This window comes from Phaethon aethereus, assembly GCF_964289735.1.
Source record: "Phaethon aethereus genome assembly, chromosome: Z".
Lineage (NCBI taxonomy): Eukaryota > Metazoa > Chordata > Aves > Phaethontiformes > Phaethontidae > Phaethon > Phaethon aethereus.
Window position 1 is genome coordinate 70,889,956 of NC_138577.1, and position 21,370 is coordinate 70,911,325.

The window sequence follows — 21,370 nt, forward strand, 5'->3', positions numbered from 1 at the left end:
AAAGATTACTCTGTCAGTGTTTCAGGAAGTTAAAACATAAGACAGTGACATTTTGTTTCAATTTTTTTTGCTTATTTTGCCACAGGATTTTATTGCTTTTGCTGATAAACCACTCAGTGCTGAGCACACAGAACTAATCTGTAAGATTGATCACAGTGACATAACTACATGCAAACATACCTGTGGAGGGAAATGTGAATTCTCTTCTACATACACGAACAGGCATACAGATACACTTACACAAAAAGATTTTAAAGAGCTATTTTTGATCAATGTTGTCACAAAAATAGTGAAATACTGAATATATTTCCTTGCTAGAAGCATATCCAGCAGTGAACTCATCCACAGTTCTCCCCCACTGCCCAAAACTCTTATCTTTCTGTTGTCTTAATAATGTGGTACTGATTAAAAATGGGTATTTTCAAGTACTAAGCAGTGAATATTTCTTGGGCTCCCTCCACCCCCCAAACTACCTTTCTCCCAAATTCTTATTTACTAAAATGTAACGATCCATAGGATTACTGGAAATACTATGCAAAAAATTTAAAAAACTCATTTAAAAGATTTTTTTTAAAAAAATGTGTTTGTTTTGTTTGCTTTAATAGTTTATCTGGATTAGTACAAAACAAGTAGAAAAATTCTTACCTTGCCAGCAGTAGCAAAAAACTCCCCGTCTGGTGAGAATTTCATTAAACAAACTTGAGAAGCAGTTCTATGAAAGAGACAGTTAAAAACAGAATTTTAAGAACTTTTTCAGAAGTCTAAACAGCTTTTTTCTCCTTGAACTCAAGAAAGTGATTTAATTCTTATATGCAAGTATCCATTCTATTGTGTGAAACATCTTAAGCTTTAAGAAAGTCCAGAAGGACTAGCAGGTAAACTTGTGTGCAACACATGGTTGTGGTCACACAGGAAAAACAGAAACCCAAAAAGCTGCAGCTGAGGGTGCTACAATATCCAATATCCCAAATTATCATAAGCTGCTAACAGATTAAACCATATGCAGACATGCTCTACTTCCACTTCACAATCATTTGTATTTCAAATTGATTTCTGCTGTCCCGTATTATCTTCCGACTTATCTGAAAGACGCCTCCATTTCTTGTATTTCCTACAGCTGTAACTCAAGAAAACAAACAGGCAGAAAAAGAATAATGTAGTTAAGAAGTCTCTGAAAGCATTTTTTACACTAATGGTCACACTGGTAAAAGATGCCACATCAAAATAATCTAAACCTAAGTATGTAGTTAATTTTTGCTCTATTTTACTTTCATTGGAAATACTAATAAATGAGCTTCTTTTACAGGTTTTGAAGCATCAAGCTATTGCTGAAGTGACCAGCTTATTAATGGCAACAAGAACATACAAGAACTTAATTGTGCAGCACGAGTACAGTATACATTTTCATCTTGAATGTATTAGACACGTATAACAAGTTGCAAGGCCTAACTTTAAGGAAGGATTAAGTTAGCCATCAGGTCAACAGAAGCATGATGCATTTAGTGTGTGCAGTAACATCAGCAAGTCAATTACAAAAGCCGTGCATCAAAGAAAGCCAATTTCCTCCGAGGTTTAAGCAACATTCTCCTAGTAGGGCTACTATGAAGACATTTGGGAATGCATCCTTCAGACATTAAAAATTATTCTGGCAAAGGGTAGTACTGCAAAATCTCTACGTTGCAAACTTCTCCTTAAGAAAAACCTATTCTAAATCTAACTGAAGTACATATGCCAAAAGACATATAGGCATAAAAGGGGAACTGACAAAGCAAGTGTAGTGGGTTGACCTTGGCTAGAGGCCAGGTACCCACCAAGCCACTCTATCACTCCACTCCTCAGCAGGACAGGGGTGTAGAAAATAAGATAGAAGAAACCACCTGGGTCAAGATAAAGACACTTTAATAAAGCAAAAGCAAAGGCTGCACCTGGAAGGGAGGGAAAACAAAAGATTTATTCTCTACTTCCCATCAGCAGGCAATGTCCAGCCACTTCCTGGGAAACAGGGCTTCAGTATGCATAGCAGTTTCTCCGGAAGACAAAAGTAAAAAATGAATGCCCCCATATCCCTTTGGTCAGTTTGGGTCTGCTGCCCTGGCGATGTCCCCTCCCAAGATCTTGCCCACCCCCAGCCTACTGGTGAGGGGGGGAAATGTTGGAGAGGCAGCCTTGATGCTGTGTGAGCACTGCTCAGCAGTAGCCAAAACACTGGTGTGTTATCAACACCTTTCTAGCTGCCAGTACAAAGCACAGCACTGTGAGGGCTGCTGTGGGGAAAATTAACTGCATCTCAGCCAGACCCAATAAAGCAAGTTCTGTTGATCTTTTTCAGGACCTACTGGTTTAAAGTACACAACACTTAGCTCTCTCTCCTCTACAGAAGAGTTTAAAAGAGGGAAACAAGTGTTAGAAAAGTCATCCTATGGCAAGACCATGACTTAAATTGTCTTATAAACTGAAGTACTAAACTAAAACTCTTCTGAATGTACCAATACACAGACACAAAGATTAAAATCAACATGAATACAAGAGCAGCACTCAGAGATGCAGTAAAACAGAATACATCCCTCTTTGCATGACTGTTCCAAATATGCATAATAAACACAGAAAGAGTAAAAGTTGTGTGAAGGGGGAGATGTGTGAGAAGGCAAGAAAGGTGCAGTACACTGGACATAGAAGGAAGTTTATTTTAATCAATCCTTCAGGCACACTAATTTACAAATATGCACCTTCCACCTTACTTCTTGTACAAGGAACATAGTCTACTGGGACAGTCTTAATAGCAGCCGTCCCTCGGTATCTTATTAGTGTTCAATATAACTGAAGAACTACCTAAGAACATAAATTACCTCAAAACCAATCACAACTGGTCTTGTAAGAACAAAGAAATGTCACATATTCATGGGAAATATGATTCAAGTTTATCCCGTATCAATTGTATTTGTCAAATAACAGTATACAATAGGATTTCACTGAACTACACTAAGTATTTCATCTGAAAGGTATGAATCAGCAAGGAAAAAGGAATTACTTGTCTTTAGATGAGTTTCTTACTTGCATTTCCAGATACACTTCCATTCTCCAAGTCCAACATCTGTTCTTTCAGTATTGTCATTGTCAGAAAGGTTTTCCAAAGGAACATTAGACCAAAGCTGAAGACAACTGGAACCAGTCAAAAGGCGAGTGCCTAAAACAAATATTTGTAACAATATAACTACAAAACAAGTAGCACAATATAGACTTCTATAAAAGGAGAGGAAAAAAAAAGTTTTGCAAAGCTGAAACTGCAGAACAAAATATACCACATATTATCTTAACACATTTTCTATAGCAAAGTTACTGTAATAGCTGCATGCCTTTTACACATTCCCCTATGTCCCATGAATATAGATAGGGTCAGTCTGGCAAGAAGATACTCTCACATATTGCAAAACATTTTGATTTGAGTATCTACAGTTCAAATTGTGAAAAATAATCAAAATTTCAAAGTAGTTATTCTCTAAAAGAAACACCTAGAGCTACTGTACACATCCCTCTTTCACAACAAGTACTTACCATTTAAGCCATGTTTTCAGACATTAGATACTGCCAAGATTAGAATAATCCAGTAAAACCATACAGATGCACCTAGTATTTTGGCTTCCCTCTAACAAGCGACAAAGGTAGATTTCACTCCACTGTGGTGTCCTCTATCATGCTAGGACAAAACAAGGATCTCTTCCTTGCCCCCAAAGAATGGTGAAATTTAAATAAAAAATTAGTTGCAGTAACAAAGATAGGTGGTTCTTTTATTCTATTCTTACCTGTGGGATCCCATGTCAGATTATGTGCTATGGCTTCCAGTAAGATTTGAGCATTCTTCTGCCACTGATAATGTAATGTCTGAAATGTTAAGTATTCACAAACATTAGCATGAAAATGCTTCCTTCCCCTCCTTTCCACTTTTATAATAGAAATAGTATATCTTCACTGCACTCTCCAACTTTCATGAAGGTTGTGTTTAAAATAAATTACCACTTATCTAATAAAAATCGATTTGTTCTGATTTTTAAACAAAATGTATTTATATGGTCAGATTAATGGAAAGCTAGGTTTCTAACTTCTTATTTTAAGAACATAGTCTGAAAAAAATTCAGTACATGGAATCATCATGAGAACTGGAGATTTTTTTAAAGAGCAGTCTGGTTTTACTTTTGGAAAAAAGAAAAGATATATTAAAACTGAAATACACTAAATGCACCTGGTGTTTGATATCAGTAGTATTGTCGAATTAAAGGATTTTAATAAGGTCAAAATAACATACATGATACTCCCCTCCCTTCTTATTTTAAATATATGCAACAGGACAATCAACTATCTTCAGATTTTTGCATCATTACTTTATGCACTGCAACGATTAAATTCACAAAGTATTTATCTGGTCTGTTTTCATAATAGGTTCCAAAGTTTTGATGTATTGACTTATAACAGAAACTGAAATAATTACTGGAAATAATATTAAAAGCAAACAGGGTTTTCTCTTAATTCACAAAGACAGACATTTTTAAAGCCATCATCCCCCACCGCAAAAATATCGACCCAATAGATATGAAAGTTAAAACGTAACAAATAAACCTTTCAGAAGTGCAGTAGAAAACAGTAAGAAGTACCTGCAGATAAGGACCTAAATTAAATACCTTTGAAGCTTTTTTAAATTTTTTAGATCCTGAACATTCTAGTAAATGGAAGAGAGAGATACTCTTACAACCACCTAAATATGCTGAAAATTACTGCACAGAGGTTAACTGCAAGAATGCGGTAACAGAGTATTTCTTCAATCGTAAGGCTTTGAAAGCAAATCATGGGTAGAGAGTGTTTCCTCTGCTGCTTACAGTTACTACCCTAACTTCAAAGTTTCAAGCTAAGTGTACTGTTAACCTGCAAAGAAAAACGTTCAGGGTTGATTCAATGGCTCAAATGATCAAAAAGAGAGCAGTACTTCTAAAAAGATCAGATGTGTGTAGGAAGCCACATTTTGCCACTATTTTCTTCCACTGCTTTCCAGTGGTGTAAGTTACAGTATATTCAATACCAGCTATTTAATTAAAATAGAAAATACCGCTGGTTTACAGGTACATCAAGAACCATATGACTGAGCTGGTTAGTATAAAGAAGGGAATCCACTATATGGCTGTATAAACAATTTACTAATACAAACGGAGAGACCAAACCCCTGAAGAGGGAGACAGAAGCTCCTTGAGCAATTGCAGTCAAAGCTCTCATATCAAACTGACTTTAATTAGTCTCTAATGCTTCTAATTATAAGACTAATACTCTCCATGTACCAAGCATGGTTAAATAACTTGCTCTAAATCATATTATTAGCCAGAAATTAAGATTGTGGCTGCTAATTCACTAAACCACTGCCACTGAAACTAAGCCAAGCAATCAAGAGAATAAATATTGTCCTTATTGACCATTACAACACCAAAGTATAAGCGTTCAGTCAAATCTTCCAAAAAAGCCATAGACTTTTTGAAAGTATTACAGATTTGATCATGAGCATCTAGTTTCATAACCCAAAGTTAAAATAAGAATTGTAAAACACATCAGGACATAAAGGCTACACAGGATGGTTCAAAAAGGAATTCCTATTATAAGGGCTATACTCTTTGGAGAACAGGGCTGTGCACATCTTTTTGGGTTCTGGAATACTTCAGTTATGAATTGTAGGGTTAGATGATCAGTAATATGAAGCATTACAGTAAAACCTATTTAAAAAAACCCACATTTTAAATAACGTGTCTCTGCCCTCCTCCTACCATTTTAATTTCCCAAGGACCATCTTATGTCTCAATTTTATTCTAGCATTAAAAGAACACATCAAAGAAATTGTCAACTTTAAAGCAAACCAGAAAAATCAGTGAGGCTTTATAACTGAGTAAAGGAATTAAGGAGTGATGAATTACTTACATTATGATGACTGCTGTTCTGCTTCAAGAGGCTAACTGGCTCAAAGATACAAATCACCTTTCCGTAAGAAGCTGCAATCTAAAGCAATTTACATTTATATGTACGTTAACACACACAGAAGAAACAAGCTATAGAACAAACAAGAATAAAATGCAAATTGTTGATTCTACTTTTAACACTCATTGTAGACAGAACTGAAGCTCACATCCATATTCCCTTTTGATAACAGTAAAACAACATCTAGCAAAAAATCATGATGCAAGTGTTGACGAGAATAAAAATACAATTATTTGTTTACACATTAGTTCCGATGAACTACTGAGAGTACAGGTGGACATGAGCTTTTTTTAAAATCAGATCTAATATCAATATTCTTTCCACATTAAATTAGGTAAATTTAGACTCAAGGAGTCTGTACAGTTCACATTCTCAGAAACAGAACCAACAACAGTTCAGGGTACTTTTGTGGACTTCCCTGACATGAGAACATGCTACATTATAAAAAATGAATTCATAAGACTCGAGCTATGCAAGCTAAACAGAAAAACTACTAAATGCTAAAATAAAATACTTGATAAAAAGCTACAGTATGGTCAGCTTTAGCTGGTATTTTAAAGTCTTATTCCATCAGTGGTATCAGCGACCCCGAACTGGCATTAAGACAAAAGAGTATTTTATCTCAAAGTATTTACATAAAAGCAAGTTTAAAAGACTGGCTAAGAAGAGCCAAAACAAGCCTAATGTATGTTAAAGACCTCAAGCAGAGAGCCCGAGAACACTGTTATACAAGGCAATGTTGACTAAAATACTCTGAAATATAGATTTACAAAAATGATGAGTTTGCATAATGGACATCTTGCATTCTGAAGGGATGCTCAATGTTAAAAGGAGTACATGTACAGTTCTATATGCTGCAATAGTCAATTTCCTATTTCTGTGAAATTCTGCCTCAGAAAGTATTCCCAGTTTCCCTTTAAGAACATTAAAGAAAGTCAGAGTCACTTTATAAAATACATTTTGATTTTAGTATCAGCCACAACAGCTTTAAGAAAAAAAAGCACTAAACTGTCATACTTATTTACAGAGCTGTTAATTACAGATGTACACAATCTGTACAAATGTACATGTCTGTACAGATCCTAAAATCTGCACATCCATAGCTTCAAGAGAAACCCTCTACATTAAAAAGAACAGATAGTTAAATACATTTCTATCACACTAACAACCTAAACATCAGCCTGACCCAAAAATGCCAAGAATAATTTTGTCACAGTTGCAAAACGCCTGAAGAAACTTTTTCCTTACATCTCAGACTAATATTTCCCCTCTCTAATTCTCTTTAACTACCTCACTTACTCTTTTATTTTCATAATTCCATTCCATACACCAACAGCAAGAAGTTTATATAAACTTTTTCCAAGAATGAACAGTTCTTCCATTTTTCATTGCTTAGTGCGTTTTTAAAGCAAACTAACACTAGCATGCCAAAAACACAAAACAAATACTGTCCAGAGCAACTGCTACCCCCAAAAGTTTCCACAGGCTTCCACAATGATACAGCCTCTCAGAGTAGTCCACACAGAGAAGCATGCCACCACAAAGAATAATGGAAATTTGCGTGTTGAAGTAATTCTCAAACCACCCAGACATCAAAAAAACCCAAGTTCTGTTATCAGAAATAGGAAGCAGAGAAGCCTTACTGACTTGTAAGAGAGAGGTTACAGTCATTCCTAATGATAGACAGTGGTGTGAGTGCACTCTCAGCAAGTCTGCAGAATGACACCAAGATGACTGGTGTACCTGATTTGCTAGAGGGAAGGGATGCCATCCAGAGGGACCTTGACAACCTTGGGGAGTGGCCAATGTGAACTTCATGAGGTTCAACATGGAAAGTGCAAGGTCCTGCACCTGGGTCAGGGCAATCCCCAGTATCAGTAGAGACAGAGGAATGAATGGATTGAGAGCAGCCCAGCTGAGGAGGACTTCACGGTACTGCTGGGTGAAATATTGAACATGAGCTGGCAGCCCAGAAAACCAACCGTATCCTCGGCTGCACAAAAAGAAGCGTGGTCAGAAGACTGACGGAGGCAATTCTCCCACTCTAGTGGGACCCCACCTGATGTACTACATCCAGCCCTGGTGTCCCCAGAACCAGAAAACTGTTGGAGCAGGTCCAGAGGAGGGCCACAAAAATGGTCAGAGCTTGAACACCTCTCCTATGAAAAAAGACTGTGGGAGTTGGGGTTGTTCAGCCTGGAGAAGGAAAGGTTCTAGGGAGACATTATTGTGGCCTTTCGATACTTAAAGGGGACTTAAAGCTGGAGAAGGACTTTTGAGCAGGGCCTGTAGTTATAGAACAAGGAGTAATGGTTTTAAATTAAAAGAGGGTAGATTTACATTAGATATAAGGAAGAATTTTTTACAATGAGGATGGTGACACACTGCCACAGGTTGCCCAGAGAGGTTGTGGATGCCCCATCCCTGGAAGTGTTCAAGGTCAGGTCAGATGGGGCTTTGTCAACACAATCTAGTGACAGATGTCCCTGCCCACAAAAGGGGGTGGCTTGGACTAGACACAGAGATTGGTAGGTCCCTTCCAGCACAAACCATTCTATCTCTGTAATTCTTGCACCGCCACAAAAGAATAAAGCATTAGTCCTTGGGGCAACAACTTTGTCCACTCTCAGCACCCTGTCCAAAGTAGGATTATAACTGGCAGCATCAGATGCTCATTTTGTAAAGCTTTAGTATCATCCAAATAGATTCTTGATACACAGGTTTTTCTCCACCAGGCCTCCATATTGCACAGAAGCTCTCAACATTTTTCTCATTCATCAAAAGGTCTGTAACTCGTCCTAAGTTACATGATCACTCACTACCAAACAACAGACAATAAGATAATCACAGTTCCTTTGAAATGAACACACAGACAGCCTGCTAAAATAAACAAACAAAAAACCCCACCATACTATAGTTCATGAAATTACAAACCCTGGACTCAAAACTGAGCTTTCATACTCAAAATAATTAGTAGTTCTATTAGTATGAAAAAAAAAAAAGTCTTATTTAAAAATGTCTTATTTAACAAACTTATAGTTTTATTTACCAATTTTCCACAGGTAAACAATTTGCATGTAAACCAAATTAAATTTTTTTTTTCAATTTTTTTTGACCTCAGTAAAATAGTTTGTTCCATAAAGAAACCACTTCATGTACTTTGTAACACTGCAGTCACCAGCCATGACGCAAACAACTTTGATTACATACTTCAAATGATCTGAAGCTAAGACCATCTTCTTCTACCCTTTTAGGTATTTGTACAAACCAAACCACAAAAATAATTACATTTTTGTCAGGTTATTAAAAGTTTTGGCCTTAATTCACATGTTCACTAAATGAAGCGGAAAGAGGCTTGTAGCTTACATTGTGTGAGACAAAATCAAGTACTGCACCCACTCACAAATAAATCGTTGATTAAGAAGTTGCCTACAACCAGAGGGAAGAGACTGCATTCAGTAGCCTAAGATTAAACTGTCCTGTTTGTAAAACTAGTCCTTGCAAATCTATAGGAGACTTTTAAAAAAGTGTATATACATACACATACAAACACATGTAAATATAAACATAAACATATATGCTTTCTTGGGATGGTTAAAAATTCTCATTCATTTTTTCCCCTTATCTCATTCTTGGAAACAGAGAATTAAGTTTATCTCCAAAACTAGACTAGGAAGAGAAAAGATGGTGCCATGTTCCCCACACCCTTCAAAGCCAAGGGAGACGTGGGTCGTACACGAACTTCTACGCTGTTGGCATTTCAGTGTAGCTTCACAAGGCACTAGGTTCCCAATAAACTAGAATTAGGAGGCAACAATAGAGAAAAATTTCAACTCATTACTTTCATAACTAGAAAATAACTCTTTCACAAACCAATTTTTTCATGTAAAGGGAGAATGATGGAGATCCTTCAAAGAAAGTAAAGGCCATGGAGAAAATGCTTGATAGCAGCTGTCCATAAAGTAAAAAATTAAAAAGGTACATAATTCATAAGCTACAAATTATAACTGGATACTTTCTACAAAGGTTCAAAATTGCAACCTAAGTAAACTTCATTATTTGCATTCTGCTTCTTCCTATAGATTTTAAACAACAAAGAATAATCTGGATGTAAACTGAAGAGAAATCTCTGTGTCAATACTGATGAAGCAGCTGTAAGAAGAAATTTTATCCTTGCAACAGTGAATTGGAAATTTATTGATTAGTCTGGTCAATAAGTAGATTCCTACCCATTCATTGCTTAGTATTTTCAGCACTCTGCCAATACAACTAGTCTAATTTCTAACAGCAAATGATATCAACTTGCAGAATCAAAATGACCACATAGGTCTACTTAAGAAATTAAAAAATGTGAAAGTTTGTTAAGCTTGACAGTTTGATATATTCATATGTGCTAATTAACAATTCAAGGACAGTTTGTCATTTAAATGCATACAGAACTGCTATCGTGCAGTCAAAATGACCTTGCAAATTCACAGAAAAATTTTGTAAGATTAACTGTGGTCCGTGATCTGCATGTGTATTTCACCATCTGTTACTATAAGGCCAGTGAACTCAAAAAAACTTCCTAGTTAAAGCAGCCAATTGAGAAACACATGCAGTCTTTCTGGCTACAAGGTACCAGACACACAGAAAACATTTCCTCATTTTCATTTATGTTCCTTCACTACCTTTGCAAGAGTTTATGACTCAAAACATTGAAAATCGGGAACAGAGAGTGGCTGTCATCATCATAGACTTCACATGTAAACATGAACTGGTTTGCATGCAGAGGTCTTGCCTCAAGATGGACACCAGAATCTCACCAAAGCTCTTATCAACTCCCAAGGCTTGTAGTGATGTACAGAAGGCTCATGTTATCTCCTCACTAGGATGGGCTTAAAGACAGCAACAAAGTAAAAAAACTCTCTTGTATGAGCAAACATGTACCCAGAACCAATGCCTACTGAACTGGTGAATAGCTTAATCGCACTGTGACACCCCAATGGATAGAGCTACCTGGTTATTTTTCACTGTGACAGAACAATTGAGACAGACCTTTGTAACAAGGACTTGAAACCTGAACGTCTAAAATGCAACATTTCTGATCCAATTTACCTACATAAGAAAAAGAAAAGCTGAGAATTGAAGAAAGCAAAACCCTGTCCAAGAGCAATTTTAAGCGTTTATGAACTGCTTGAAAAGAATGTCATTCTTCTGTATGACTGGAAAATTATTTTTGTGGAAGCACTCATCTGCTGCCAGCCCCTAGCATGTCAAAGCATGTTGATGACATGCCCAGTAGTGTGAAGCCATACTGAATAAATTTACCTTTGCTTCCACCTTATTCATCTTTTAGTCAAAGTCTTGCTATCTCTTTTATCTGTATCTTCCTGTGCAGCCCTACATATTTTCTAACCTCATGTTATGGTTACTATTTCACATTCACTGTGCTGCTTACTGCAAATAAAGACATGAAGTAATCACCCACTTTGTGTATCTGCCTTAACTTGCAAGTATCCACACTCTTGAGAAGGCGCTTAACATGACATTGCTAGAACATTATGAGAAACACTTCTCTACGTACCTTCCCCTGTTGCATTGAACAGTCCACACATCCCACTTGAACGTTTCCATGTTTTGCTCCAGGGATTATCTGTAATCTTTCAAAGTCAGTCCCCAATACCACAATATCACATCCTGATGCATATGCCTGAAAAGGAAAAAAGAAACAAGAATTAAGTAAAGCTTTAGCAACTTTGAGCATATCAGTGAAGTATGAAACAGTATAGTCCATGTATCCTATCCATGTAGAACACTATAGACAGAAGTACAGAGGTATTTGCAGAGATCAAATAGATGTCTATGATTTCAATCAAGCAACAGAAGTGGGAAATTACTCTTCCTCCATGCTTAGAAGTTTGTCACAATACTTGTGTAACAAGCAAACAGTGGTTTGGGATAGAAGTGGCAAAAAAGATGAAGTTATGAAAACATCCAATAAGGAAGAAGCATCATGAAGAACAAAGTTCATGCAGAGTAGGAAAAAGTAATATATTTCCTAGACTAGAGACAGAAGCATTTAAAAACATTTTTTTGAAAAGGGGGAACAGAACTAAGAAGCTAAAATGGTACAAGGCATTTAGTAAGGAACAGAGCAAAGGAAATATTCAAAAGGGTAACAGAATTAGGCTTAGTTACAGAAAAGCCTTCCGTGTTTTCAGACTTGTTGAGTCTCCTGTTACTTGCATTCCATGGATTAATTTTATTTTCTCTTAAATTTATACTGTCACTAAGTAATTTGATGTATCTAACACATTCACAGAGACATCTGATTGAGTACTGCAATGTCTGAATCATAATTTCTTCCTAACTTTATGCAAGTTTTGTTAGAAACTGAGCACACGTTAAAATGGAGAGAAAGATTAAATGTTGGAGAAGCTTATGAAAATAACAGTTAGCAGAGTAATATGATAAGCGTAAGAATATAGCATTCAAGGATGAAAGTCCTAGAACAAGGAATGCACATCCTTTAAAAAGTTAGAACTAGGAAGCCAACAACAAAATTAAGAGCACAAACAACAGTATTCTGTTAGTGCACAAGAGAATGACAAAAAGGCCAAAAATTGGCCTATTTTACTTGGGCAAAAGATTCAAGAGCAGAACAGTCTGAAATCTGATGATCATGCTTTCAGGTGTTTCATGTGAAAGAGTACTTCTACCACACCTGACCCAGACTACCATACCATCACATACATTAAAACACATAAAATTTTTTAAATGGAAATTCAAGTCCAAAGACAATTTTTCCCACAAAGGGTTCAGTGATACTTCACAAAATGATCATACCCAGGATACTATGATCAACATTCTCAGCCAATATTCAGTTATTACTTTCCAACCAGCAGACCACCAGCCACCCTTAAAATACCCTGATAATCAAAAATGTCGCCTATAATGTTTCCGCAGACTAAATATAACCATATAGTTATTTATGATAATTTATTATTTGTCAGGTTTTTGAGCCCCTTCCTGTACTGTCCCCTCTTCAGCTTCAAGAAGATGTTCAAGCAGTGTCATTCCTCCTGTCAAAAGAGCAGCATTTGTTACAAATTGACATATTAAACTGCACAATCCAAATCAGTCTAATTTTAAAACTCATTCCAAAAGAGGAGACTGAGTCCTATTTTTTGTTCAAATGTTAAAGTGATTATTCTGATATCTCAATGACATGGACTTTAGACCTGTTCCTCATAGAACATTTTTTTCTTTAGTTAAAAAGAACTATCTTTTCTTTAGTCACCATCTCACCTGGTGACTCACTGATTACATCTGTAATCCATCAGGCGAAGGTTATTCAGAAGTACCATATATACAATTTTTCCCAAAGCCATTTTGTCGAATTTAGTGTTCCGTATGCATGCAATTTTAGGGGGGAAAAAGGAAGTGCTTAACTTTAAAGAGATAAAATGGCTTTATTAAAAATGTCTTTGAAAGACTGACGTGCCAAAGACTGTACGAAGCACACCTGCTCTTCTGTAGATCATATTGCATCACAACACTACAACATTTCCATCACAGTGAGCAGGAACTATAGCATATACAGTAACATATACGATCAGCAGGAATCCCAAAGTTCATAAACTAACCATCTTAATGAGAGCAAGTACTCGACCAGTTTTAATATATAAAAAAAGAGTCCTTTTTTTATATATTAAAATGCAAAAGTGGCATTTTGCACTGGAAGAACTCTAAAGTAACTATCAAAGACTACACACTGGAGTCTTTAAGAACTGGTACATTCACCAAAGTATAAGGCACAAGGACTTAAAACAGTATCAAAACTCAGGCTATCTCCTGTTAACCCAGGCTATGCCGGACAGCAGTAGTTCACCGTTACACAGAGGTGTGTAAACTTCCTAGACTTGCCATTTCCTGAAAATATCCCCTTTATGAATATAAACCCTTGGCCAAGAGCTCCTCCTCCCTTTCGCTATGTTTAAACATGGCTATTATTTGATGTTTAATACCCGTTTCTTGCCCAATCTCATATGCTCTGTGTTTAAAAAAACTTGTAAAATCAGGGATGAACTTTCTGAAGAAAAGTTGGGGAATACCTTCTCATCCTAGCAGTTCTCATTTCTAACAATTAATTATAAGAGCACTTGTAAGAAACCAGATCAGGGTGGGGCGAAAGGAGTACCCTTTTAAAATCTTACTCTTGGAAGAAAAAAACAGTCATTCCATCTTTATGTTGTGGTAATTCTCCACATTACCTGAAAAAAATTGACATTCAGGAAAAAAAGAATCACTTCTGACAGTCTATTCAGATGGATTAGAGCATACTGGGTCACATTGGCTTCCCAATTCCCAATAAGCTGCAGAACCACTGACTAGCTCTTAAGCCTATGGAGCTGATCTGTCCCCAAAGAGGTAGAAAGGAAAAACAAAGCATTTTCAAAGAGCTTCCACATATAACCACAGCTAAGCATAAGGATGATGACTTGGAGGTTACTTTTAGTCAATACTCATCTGCAGGAGAACCACAATTTCAAAGACAAAAGGCAAGGGATGCAGAGAGGAAGGAAACTATGTATTTTTTTTAAAAAAAGTGTTTGAATAGAAGGTAACTAAGCTGTCTGGCAAATGAAACGGGAACAGGCTCCCTTTTCTACTGTTGCCTACCATCCCAATCCCATTAAACCTCACACTGACCAGACACTTTGAGAGGGAAGCTTGAGTATTCCACGTCTCCTAAGGTGTCCTTCCTTTGGTTCTTTGTTGTCCCCACTGCAACTTGCCTATTAAACTGTTTCCACATAGAGAAGTCACATCTTCATAAACACTCACTGGAACCCTGACTCCAGCTACAAATGATGTTTCTAAGCAGTAGTATCCTATAAAGACATTTCTCTAAAACAAGAGCAGAAAACCAACTGCTGGACAAATTTTACACTTAAAATTTTCTCAGGTGAAAATAATGTAAGAGGTATTTTAGCATAGTATAATGGAAGCCAGTACTCAGGAGTGAGAGGTACTTTCTATACCCTAACAGTCTCTCAGATACAACAAAAATGAATTCTGCCTACCAGTCAACGTTTTACTATCTACTTTTTACTGCAAGACTTGTCCACAATAGTTCACGTGTCACTCATTTTCATTTTGACAGAAGCTACTGAGACTGCATTTTCATAAGTTATGGAAACTAAGGAAAAAAGTAATTCAAGTATTGTGTGTAGGGCAAGAAGCAATTTCAGAGTGTAAGCATTTTTCATACCTACACTCTTGTCTACATTATCTGGCACTTGAGGGGAGGGTGCAAAATGCTGCCATACAGTTCAATGAGGAAATAATTCCTTAAATATGTGGAGTGGTTTTTTTTAATAATAATAAAACACCAAGATGCCTTTTATAAGCAAGCAGAGCCTCTGAGTCTGATTCTGGCAAGCCATAAAAGCCTTTCACCTTAAGAAAGTCCTAGAATATTTCCAATAAAGTTGTCTTTGCACAATGGGACAAGCAGGTAATGTTGACATTATCATGCTCTTGGAATGTTTATTAAACAATGCTTTGTTCTTCTGTTACACAAATAAACAGGACAGAACTAGTTCAAGCTGCATGAACATGGATTTCACTAGCTGTTGACACAGCAAAACAAGCCTGAAATTAGGAAGTGAAAAGATGTTTCAGGCCTATGAAAATAAGTGTGATTTTGCATGCAGTACTGAGTTTTCATGTAATTTCTACCCACTCTTTTAATCAGATGTCAGCTGCTATTTCTAAAAGTTGTATTTCTTTGGAGAAGACTAACAGATACTTTGACAATAACAGTGCTTTAATAACATGTTAGTTTTAACAGAAAACAGTAAAGACAATCGTATGAACTATTCTAATTTTTTTCTAAAGTGAAAGCCTGTTATTCACAACACCTAACAGCAGAGAATAATACCGGCAAATCAGACTCTACTCCCAACAGAAGAAGGGCAAATGAGCAGGGGTCTTGACCTCCTACATAGCACAGCACCTCCCAAGCGATTATTTCCGTTAACACTCAACCCTCTTTATATATTTCTTCTATGTACTGACATACAGAGTTTTTGCTATAGTTTATTCTACAGCTACAGAAGGACTGACACATTATCTTGCACCAACTTTATTAGCCTACATCTCTTACACAAAGGGCACCAGTACACCTACTGTAAACTGCCAGCTATTATCCACAGGTGAATGCAGCAGTATGTGTGTGCATATATGCACATTTATAAAGTGATAGATAAACAAACACATGCAAATATATATGGGATGAACATACAGACTAGCAAGATAATGCAGAACTCTGTGCTGGGCCCAAGGTCATACAGAACCACCTGGATGATGCAGACCAAGGGACCGCATTTAACAGTTCACAGTAACTTATTTGGAAATGTTCTCTCCCTGCTATAGCTGTACTGGAAGTTTACCAGTACAACAACCCACATTATCTTTTGCTTCTTTTGTTCTGTATCCAATTCAGTTACTGTATCGGAGGTAATTCTCAAGCCACATCAACGCCATTTTTATCACTCATGGGTCTTGAGGGTTCTTATGTCCCTTGCAAATGAAATGAAGCAAGTCCCGAAGGTCAGGATGCCAGGGGTCACAATCAAACTGACCAATTATAAAGATTTTACCAAAATTCTGTAACAGCTGAATAATATTTCCATCACAAGTTTGAAAGCAGAATTTTGTAATAGGTATTTTTATGACCTTTACAACCACCATACCTTAGGGAAGATTAATTTCACAGTGGTTTTTTTTTTTTACATCTGTTCCAAGGAAAAGCATTGTAGACTAGGAACAAAAACTTATTACCAAAAAATAGAAAAACTCATTTTTATTCATTAAATCAGGTACCTGTTTCTTCTGCTGGCTTGAGCACATAAACATAATACATTCTCAGCCTGCAAGGGCTTATATGCAATAAATAGGCACAGATGGAAAAGGAATATTTCCGTCTGTGTAACTTCTCTTACTTTTCACCCTCTTCCCATTGATTTTTCTTCTAAAAGTTTACAACAAAGGTCATTCTTATGAAAGGTGAAGATAAAAATCAAAGGCAATAAATCTATTAAGCAGGTGATAGCAATAACATCTGTATTTTCCTCCTTTGCACGAATGGTCAATATCGAAAAGCACAGTCACCATGAACCACATGGTACCTTACTGAATTACTCTATTAAAAAAAAAAACACAACTCATCCATGCGGACATAAATTTGCACTAGTCTTAGCATGGTCTCTCCCCACCCCCATTATTGCATCAAAATTTACACTAGAATAAGTATTGCATTAGATATCTTTTTTTTTTTATTAAGATAAATTTAATTTAAGAAATACTCTTTCATCATACTTAGGAAAAAAAAACCCAAACAACTTTCTAATCTACCAAAGGTACTTGAAATAATATACTTCTTTAAGTGGTAAACTGATTGGCCATGCACTTAGAAGTCTCACTGAAACTACTTTTCACTGAGTGTAAGGGGGATAAAACCTCTTTTTTTGTTGTTTTTAGGATTAATTCAGTTAAACTGATGCATTTCTTCAGTTCAGAAAAGGTTAACTGGAACATGGATAAAAATAAGTATCAAAAAGGTTTCCTTCCCTTTTCGAAATCACAATCAAGAAGCAGGTGTAAACAGTGTAACTTCTTGTGTGACTTTTACAACCGGTCAGGTAATTTTTTTAACTATAGATATCCATGGAGTTCTAAATACAAAGAAAATTTTACGTATTTTCTAGACAGATAAGTAACAATTTTATTGAGCCACAGAATCTACTTTTGTTTATCAAAAAATTTACACAGCTGGAAAACTTTGTATCACAACCCAATACCTTTGGAAAATTCAGCGTGGTCTTGACCAAACTATCCAAAAAAACACATTTTCCATGTGCTTTTCAATTTAATGTTTCAAGTTCACAGTTTTATCAGTCATAAAAAGCACGTCTGAAGTCCAGGTGAGTGTAATCACACACAGAGAAGAAATCTGTCCAGAAAGTATTCTGGTTGCATCGAAATAAACCATGCAATTTATCTTTCTTTCACAAATTTTTACCCCTACAAATAATCCCTCTTTTGTGACTTCCATTACCAGTCTTGGGACTTGTGCTTGTAAATGTGCTATTACTCTCATGGTGATTCCCCCCATCCCTCTTCTGACACTTGGGAAAAAAAACAAAAGCAAAAAAATATTACCGAAGCAGAACTGAATAAGCAAAAATGCTTAAACAAAGCAAACCAATCACAAAAGTGGTATCAGTGCTGGTTACACAATAACTTAAATACCACTTAAGATATTTGCTGTACTAGTTATTACTGACGTGATGAACTCCATGAACTTACTAAACCAATGTTTTTTACTCAAATATTTCAGATCTGAAAACAACGAAAGAAAGCAAAGGAATGTCTTGCACTGTGGACAAGCACACAGAAAATAAAACAATTTGATTTCAGGAGAAGCACATAGAGAGTGAACAGTTGAATTCCGACTTCTGAGGGCTGAGTTCTCTTTAATTCAGGCTACCACACATTATTACCACCCGCTCTCAGCAGATGAATAACAGGCATGCTTCTTCGGATATCTTAATGCTTATGAGCCTTTTTCTATATATAGATAGATAAAAGATGTGCCAAAAACTCTTTATCAGTGCTCTTGCCAAGGAAGCTCGTGCTCCACTTGACACTTCACATCCTAAAAAAAAAACAAAGGCCAGAACAACAAACCTGCACACCATTAGGGCAAGTATCTCAAATACTATCTTAAAACAGAACTGTACATATTCAAAAAGGTGCATGCAATTAAGTGGGTATGGGCACTTTTACTAGTTTCGCTTCCAATCTTTCAGAGTTTAGGAGAGGAATCTGTTATTTTTATCTTAAAATGGTAATATTTTTAAACTTCGTACCTTAAATATTCAGTACAGCTTAATCAGACAATATTCTGAACCATACTGTATAAAAAAAAAAAAAATCAAGGTATTACAGACCAAGTTCTCTTGTCAGACAACTAAGGTAACTCAGCCCACCTGTACTGTACGTAAGCCTGAAATATCAGCTCCTATGAGTTTTCAGTCATGAAAACTGAAACCATAGAAGTTTGACAAGACATGTTTTGTCCATTTCTAAGATATCATTCAACAGTTTTTATACTTATTAATGCTTATATCGTTATTTCAGATATGAGAAAACAACTGTCCATTTTCTTGTTGGATTTTCTAAAGGTTAAGTCCACCATTTCTTTACAAACAGGCAGAAATTAGCTTCAGTACCTTTCACTTCTTAATCCTTCTAAGCAACCTCATAAACTCAACATAGTATTATAAAATGAGTAACAGCAACAACAACAACAAAAGAAAAACCCTGAAGCAGTCAAGGATATTTCTGTTAGCAGTTTTAAATCTCTGGAAAATAACTCCTTTAATAACCTTCTGGGGAAAAGAACAAAACAAAGGAAGATGAATGCATCTATTGTGAACGTTGTTACTATACATAATGTCAAAATAGCTTTTGTAAAAAAAAAGAGACCATAGAAACAGTTACTGAAAACTGCACTTCCCAATCATTCCTTTCTCCACAAAGAGAGATTCTTACTCTTCTTATCCATTGGGGAGCTCTAACACTTTTGACAAGTTAGGCCATAACAGGGAGAGAGTGCTTCCGTGACATTAGTAGCTCAAAATACTTCCGTCAAAAAAGAGTGATATCAAAATGGGAAACTTCTGAGAACATACTTTGAAAGCTTACTCGCATTTCACTGCATAGGAAACCTGCTTGTCTCTTACCAAATGGCTTCCCACCACTGGTGGGTCTTTACCATTTCTGGATATGTAAAATCAGAAAGTTTGGCACAGCTGGAATTTGAAGTCCCAATTGCTGCAGTTTAAGAAATCTTCCAACATTAACTTATTTAGAGGATTCATTTTTGGGGACACAAGCACATCACCAGACGAGGCTGGACAAGGCTGTAGGTTAAATAGGCTTTGCAAAGCCAGCCTAACACTGGGGAAGCAGCTTCACTCCGAACGCTGACTGTACCCCCTTTTTCCAGCACTGACACTGCACCTCTGCCGCAGGGAGAAGCTGCAAGTAGCCAGCGGAATTTAACTGCGTATGCCAAACGGGACAGAAGAAAAAAAAAAAGGTTTCTTAACTCTTGCATTCTTGCGTTTACATCTATCACTCCCCTATCAAACTCAAAACCGCACTATTCCTGTGTGTATAATTAGGGGCAGCCAGAAAAGGTGAGGTTAAAGACACTCAAAGCTGCTGCACTGAGCAACTTTACTGTGTCCTATTTCGTTCCTCTCCAGCCCAAAAGGGAAGGCAAGAAGGGTTTGTTTCGCAGGGAGGGCGGGAAGAAAAGCTCAACAACAGAAGTCTGTTTACAAAACAAAAGTGAAAAGGAGGAAAACAAACACTAATAAAAGGCTTCAGCCTTTACTAAATAGTGCAAGGGGTTTTCTTCTCCACTAAGTATAAACATCGCCAGGAAGTTTAAAAACGGTTTTAAATCCTCAACACTCGGGCACGGTATTTCACGATCTTCAACTACGGCCGGTACTGATCTCAGCTACGCATCCGACAGAAAGCGAGCGCCGAAATTCCCGTCCACGGAAAGTCGCGTGTACTGGCTGACGTTTATGTAATCTTTCATCACAGCCACCATATTCCTGCCGTAGCAAGCCCCGCTCAGGGCGGCATGCCCGTGCCTGCCTCCGCCGGGCACCGGCAGCGCCCCTTCCCTCCCTGCCCGGCCCGGCCTCCAGCACCTCCAGGCTGGGGAGCCGGCGCCGGCTCCGGGAAAGTTTTGCACGCCTCCCCCGGCTCCTGCCCGGCCACGGGCAGGGGTGCCTCAGGCCCTTCGGGGCAGCCGTCCTCCGGCGACGGGCAGTGCCGCTACCGGCTGACGACGGTACCGGGTGCGAGGCGCCCCGCTCCAAGGGCTGGCTGCCGCCGCCGCGCCTGACGCAGCCGCTCTCGGCGCCGGGGAGCGCGGCGCAAGGGCGCGGGCCCGGCGGAGGCGCCCGGGCCCCGGCGGGGGACTCACCGTGAAGGGCTGGTCGTGCAGGCTCCCCACGGAGAAGCAGTTGTCCCCGGGGTTCACTGCCCCCGTCAGCACCTGGTGCAGGTTCATGGCGAGAGGGCGCCGCCGGCCCGCCGGCTCCTGCCGCTCGGCCACCCCTCGTCCCGCGGGCGGCGGCACATACTGCGGGGCGGAGCCTCGCCGGGTGGGCGGGGCGCGGCGGCTCTTGCGGCCCCCGCCACGCGCAGCGCCCCCTGCCGCCCGCCCGCTCCCTGCCTCCGCGCCCGCCGACTGGCCGGGCCGGGCCGCGCCGGCTCTCGCGAGAGT

General features: G+C 38.0%; 1 protein-coding gene across 1 annotated transcript in view; it reads right to left on the bottom strand.

Moving 5' to 3' along the window:
• DMXL1 (Dmx like 1) overlaps positions 1-21,154 on the bottom strand; it is a gene marked incomplete at both ends in the record, with an annotated part of 81,626 nt that extends 60,472 nt beyond the window's left edge. The window contains 6 exons of the mRNA XM_082013019.1: positions 646-712; positions 3,052-3,184; positions 3,801-3,879; positions 5,950-6,027; positions 11,573-11,698; positions 21,068-21,154. Coding sequence (XP_081869145.1) covers positions 646-712; positions 3,052-3,184; positions 3,801-3,879; positions 5,950-6,027; positions 11,573-11,698; positions 21,068-21,154 — 570 coding nt within the window. The remainder of the gene's footprint in view (positions 1-645; positions 713-3,051; positions 3,185-3,800; positions 3,880-5,949; positions 6,028-11,572; positions 11,699-21,067) is intronic.
• Between the last annotated feature and the right edge of the window lie 216 nt (positions 21,155-21,370).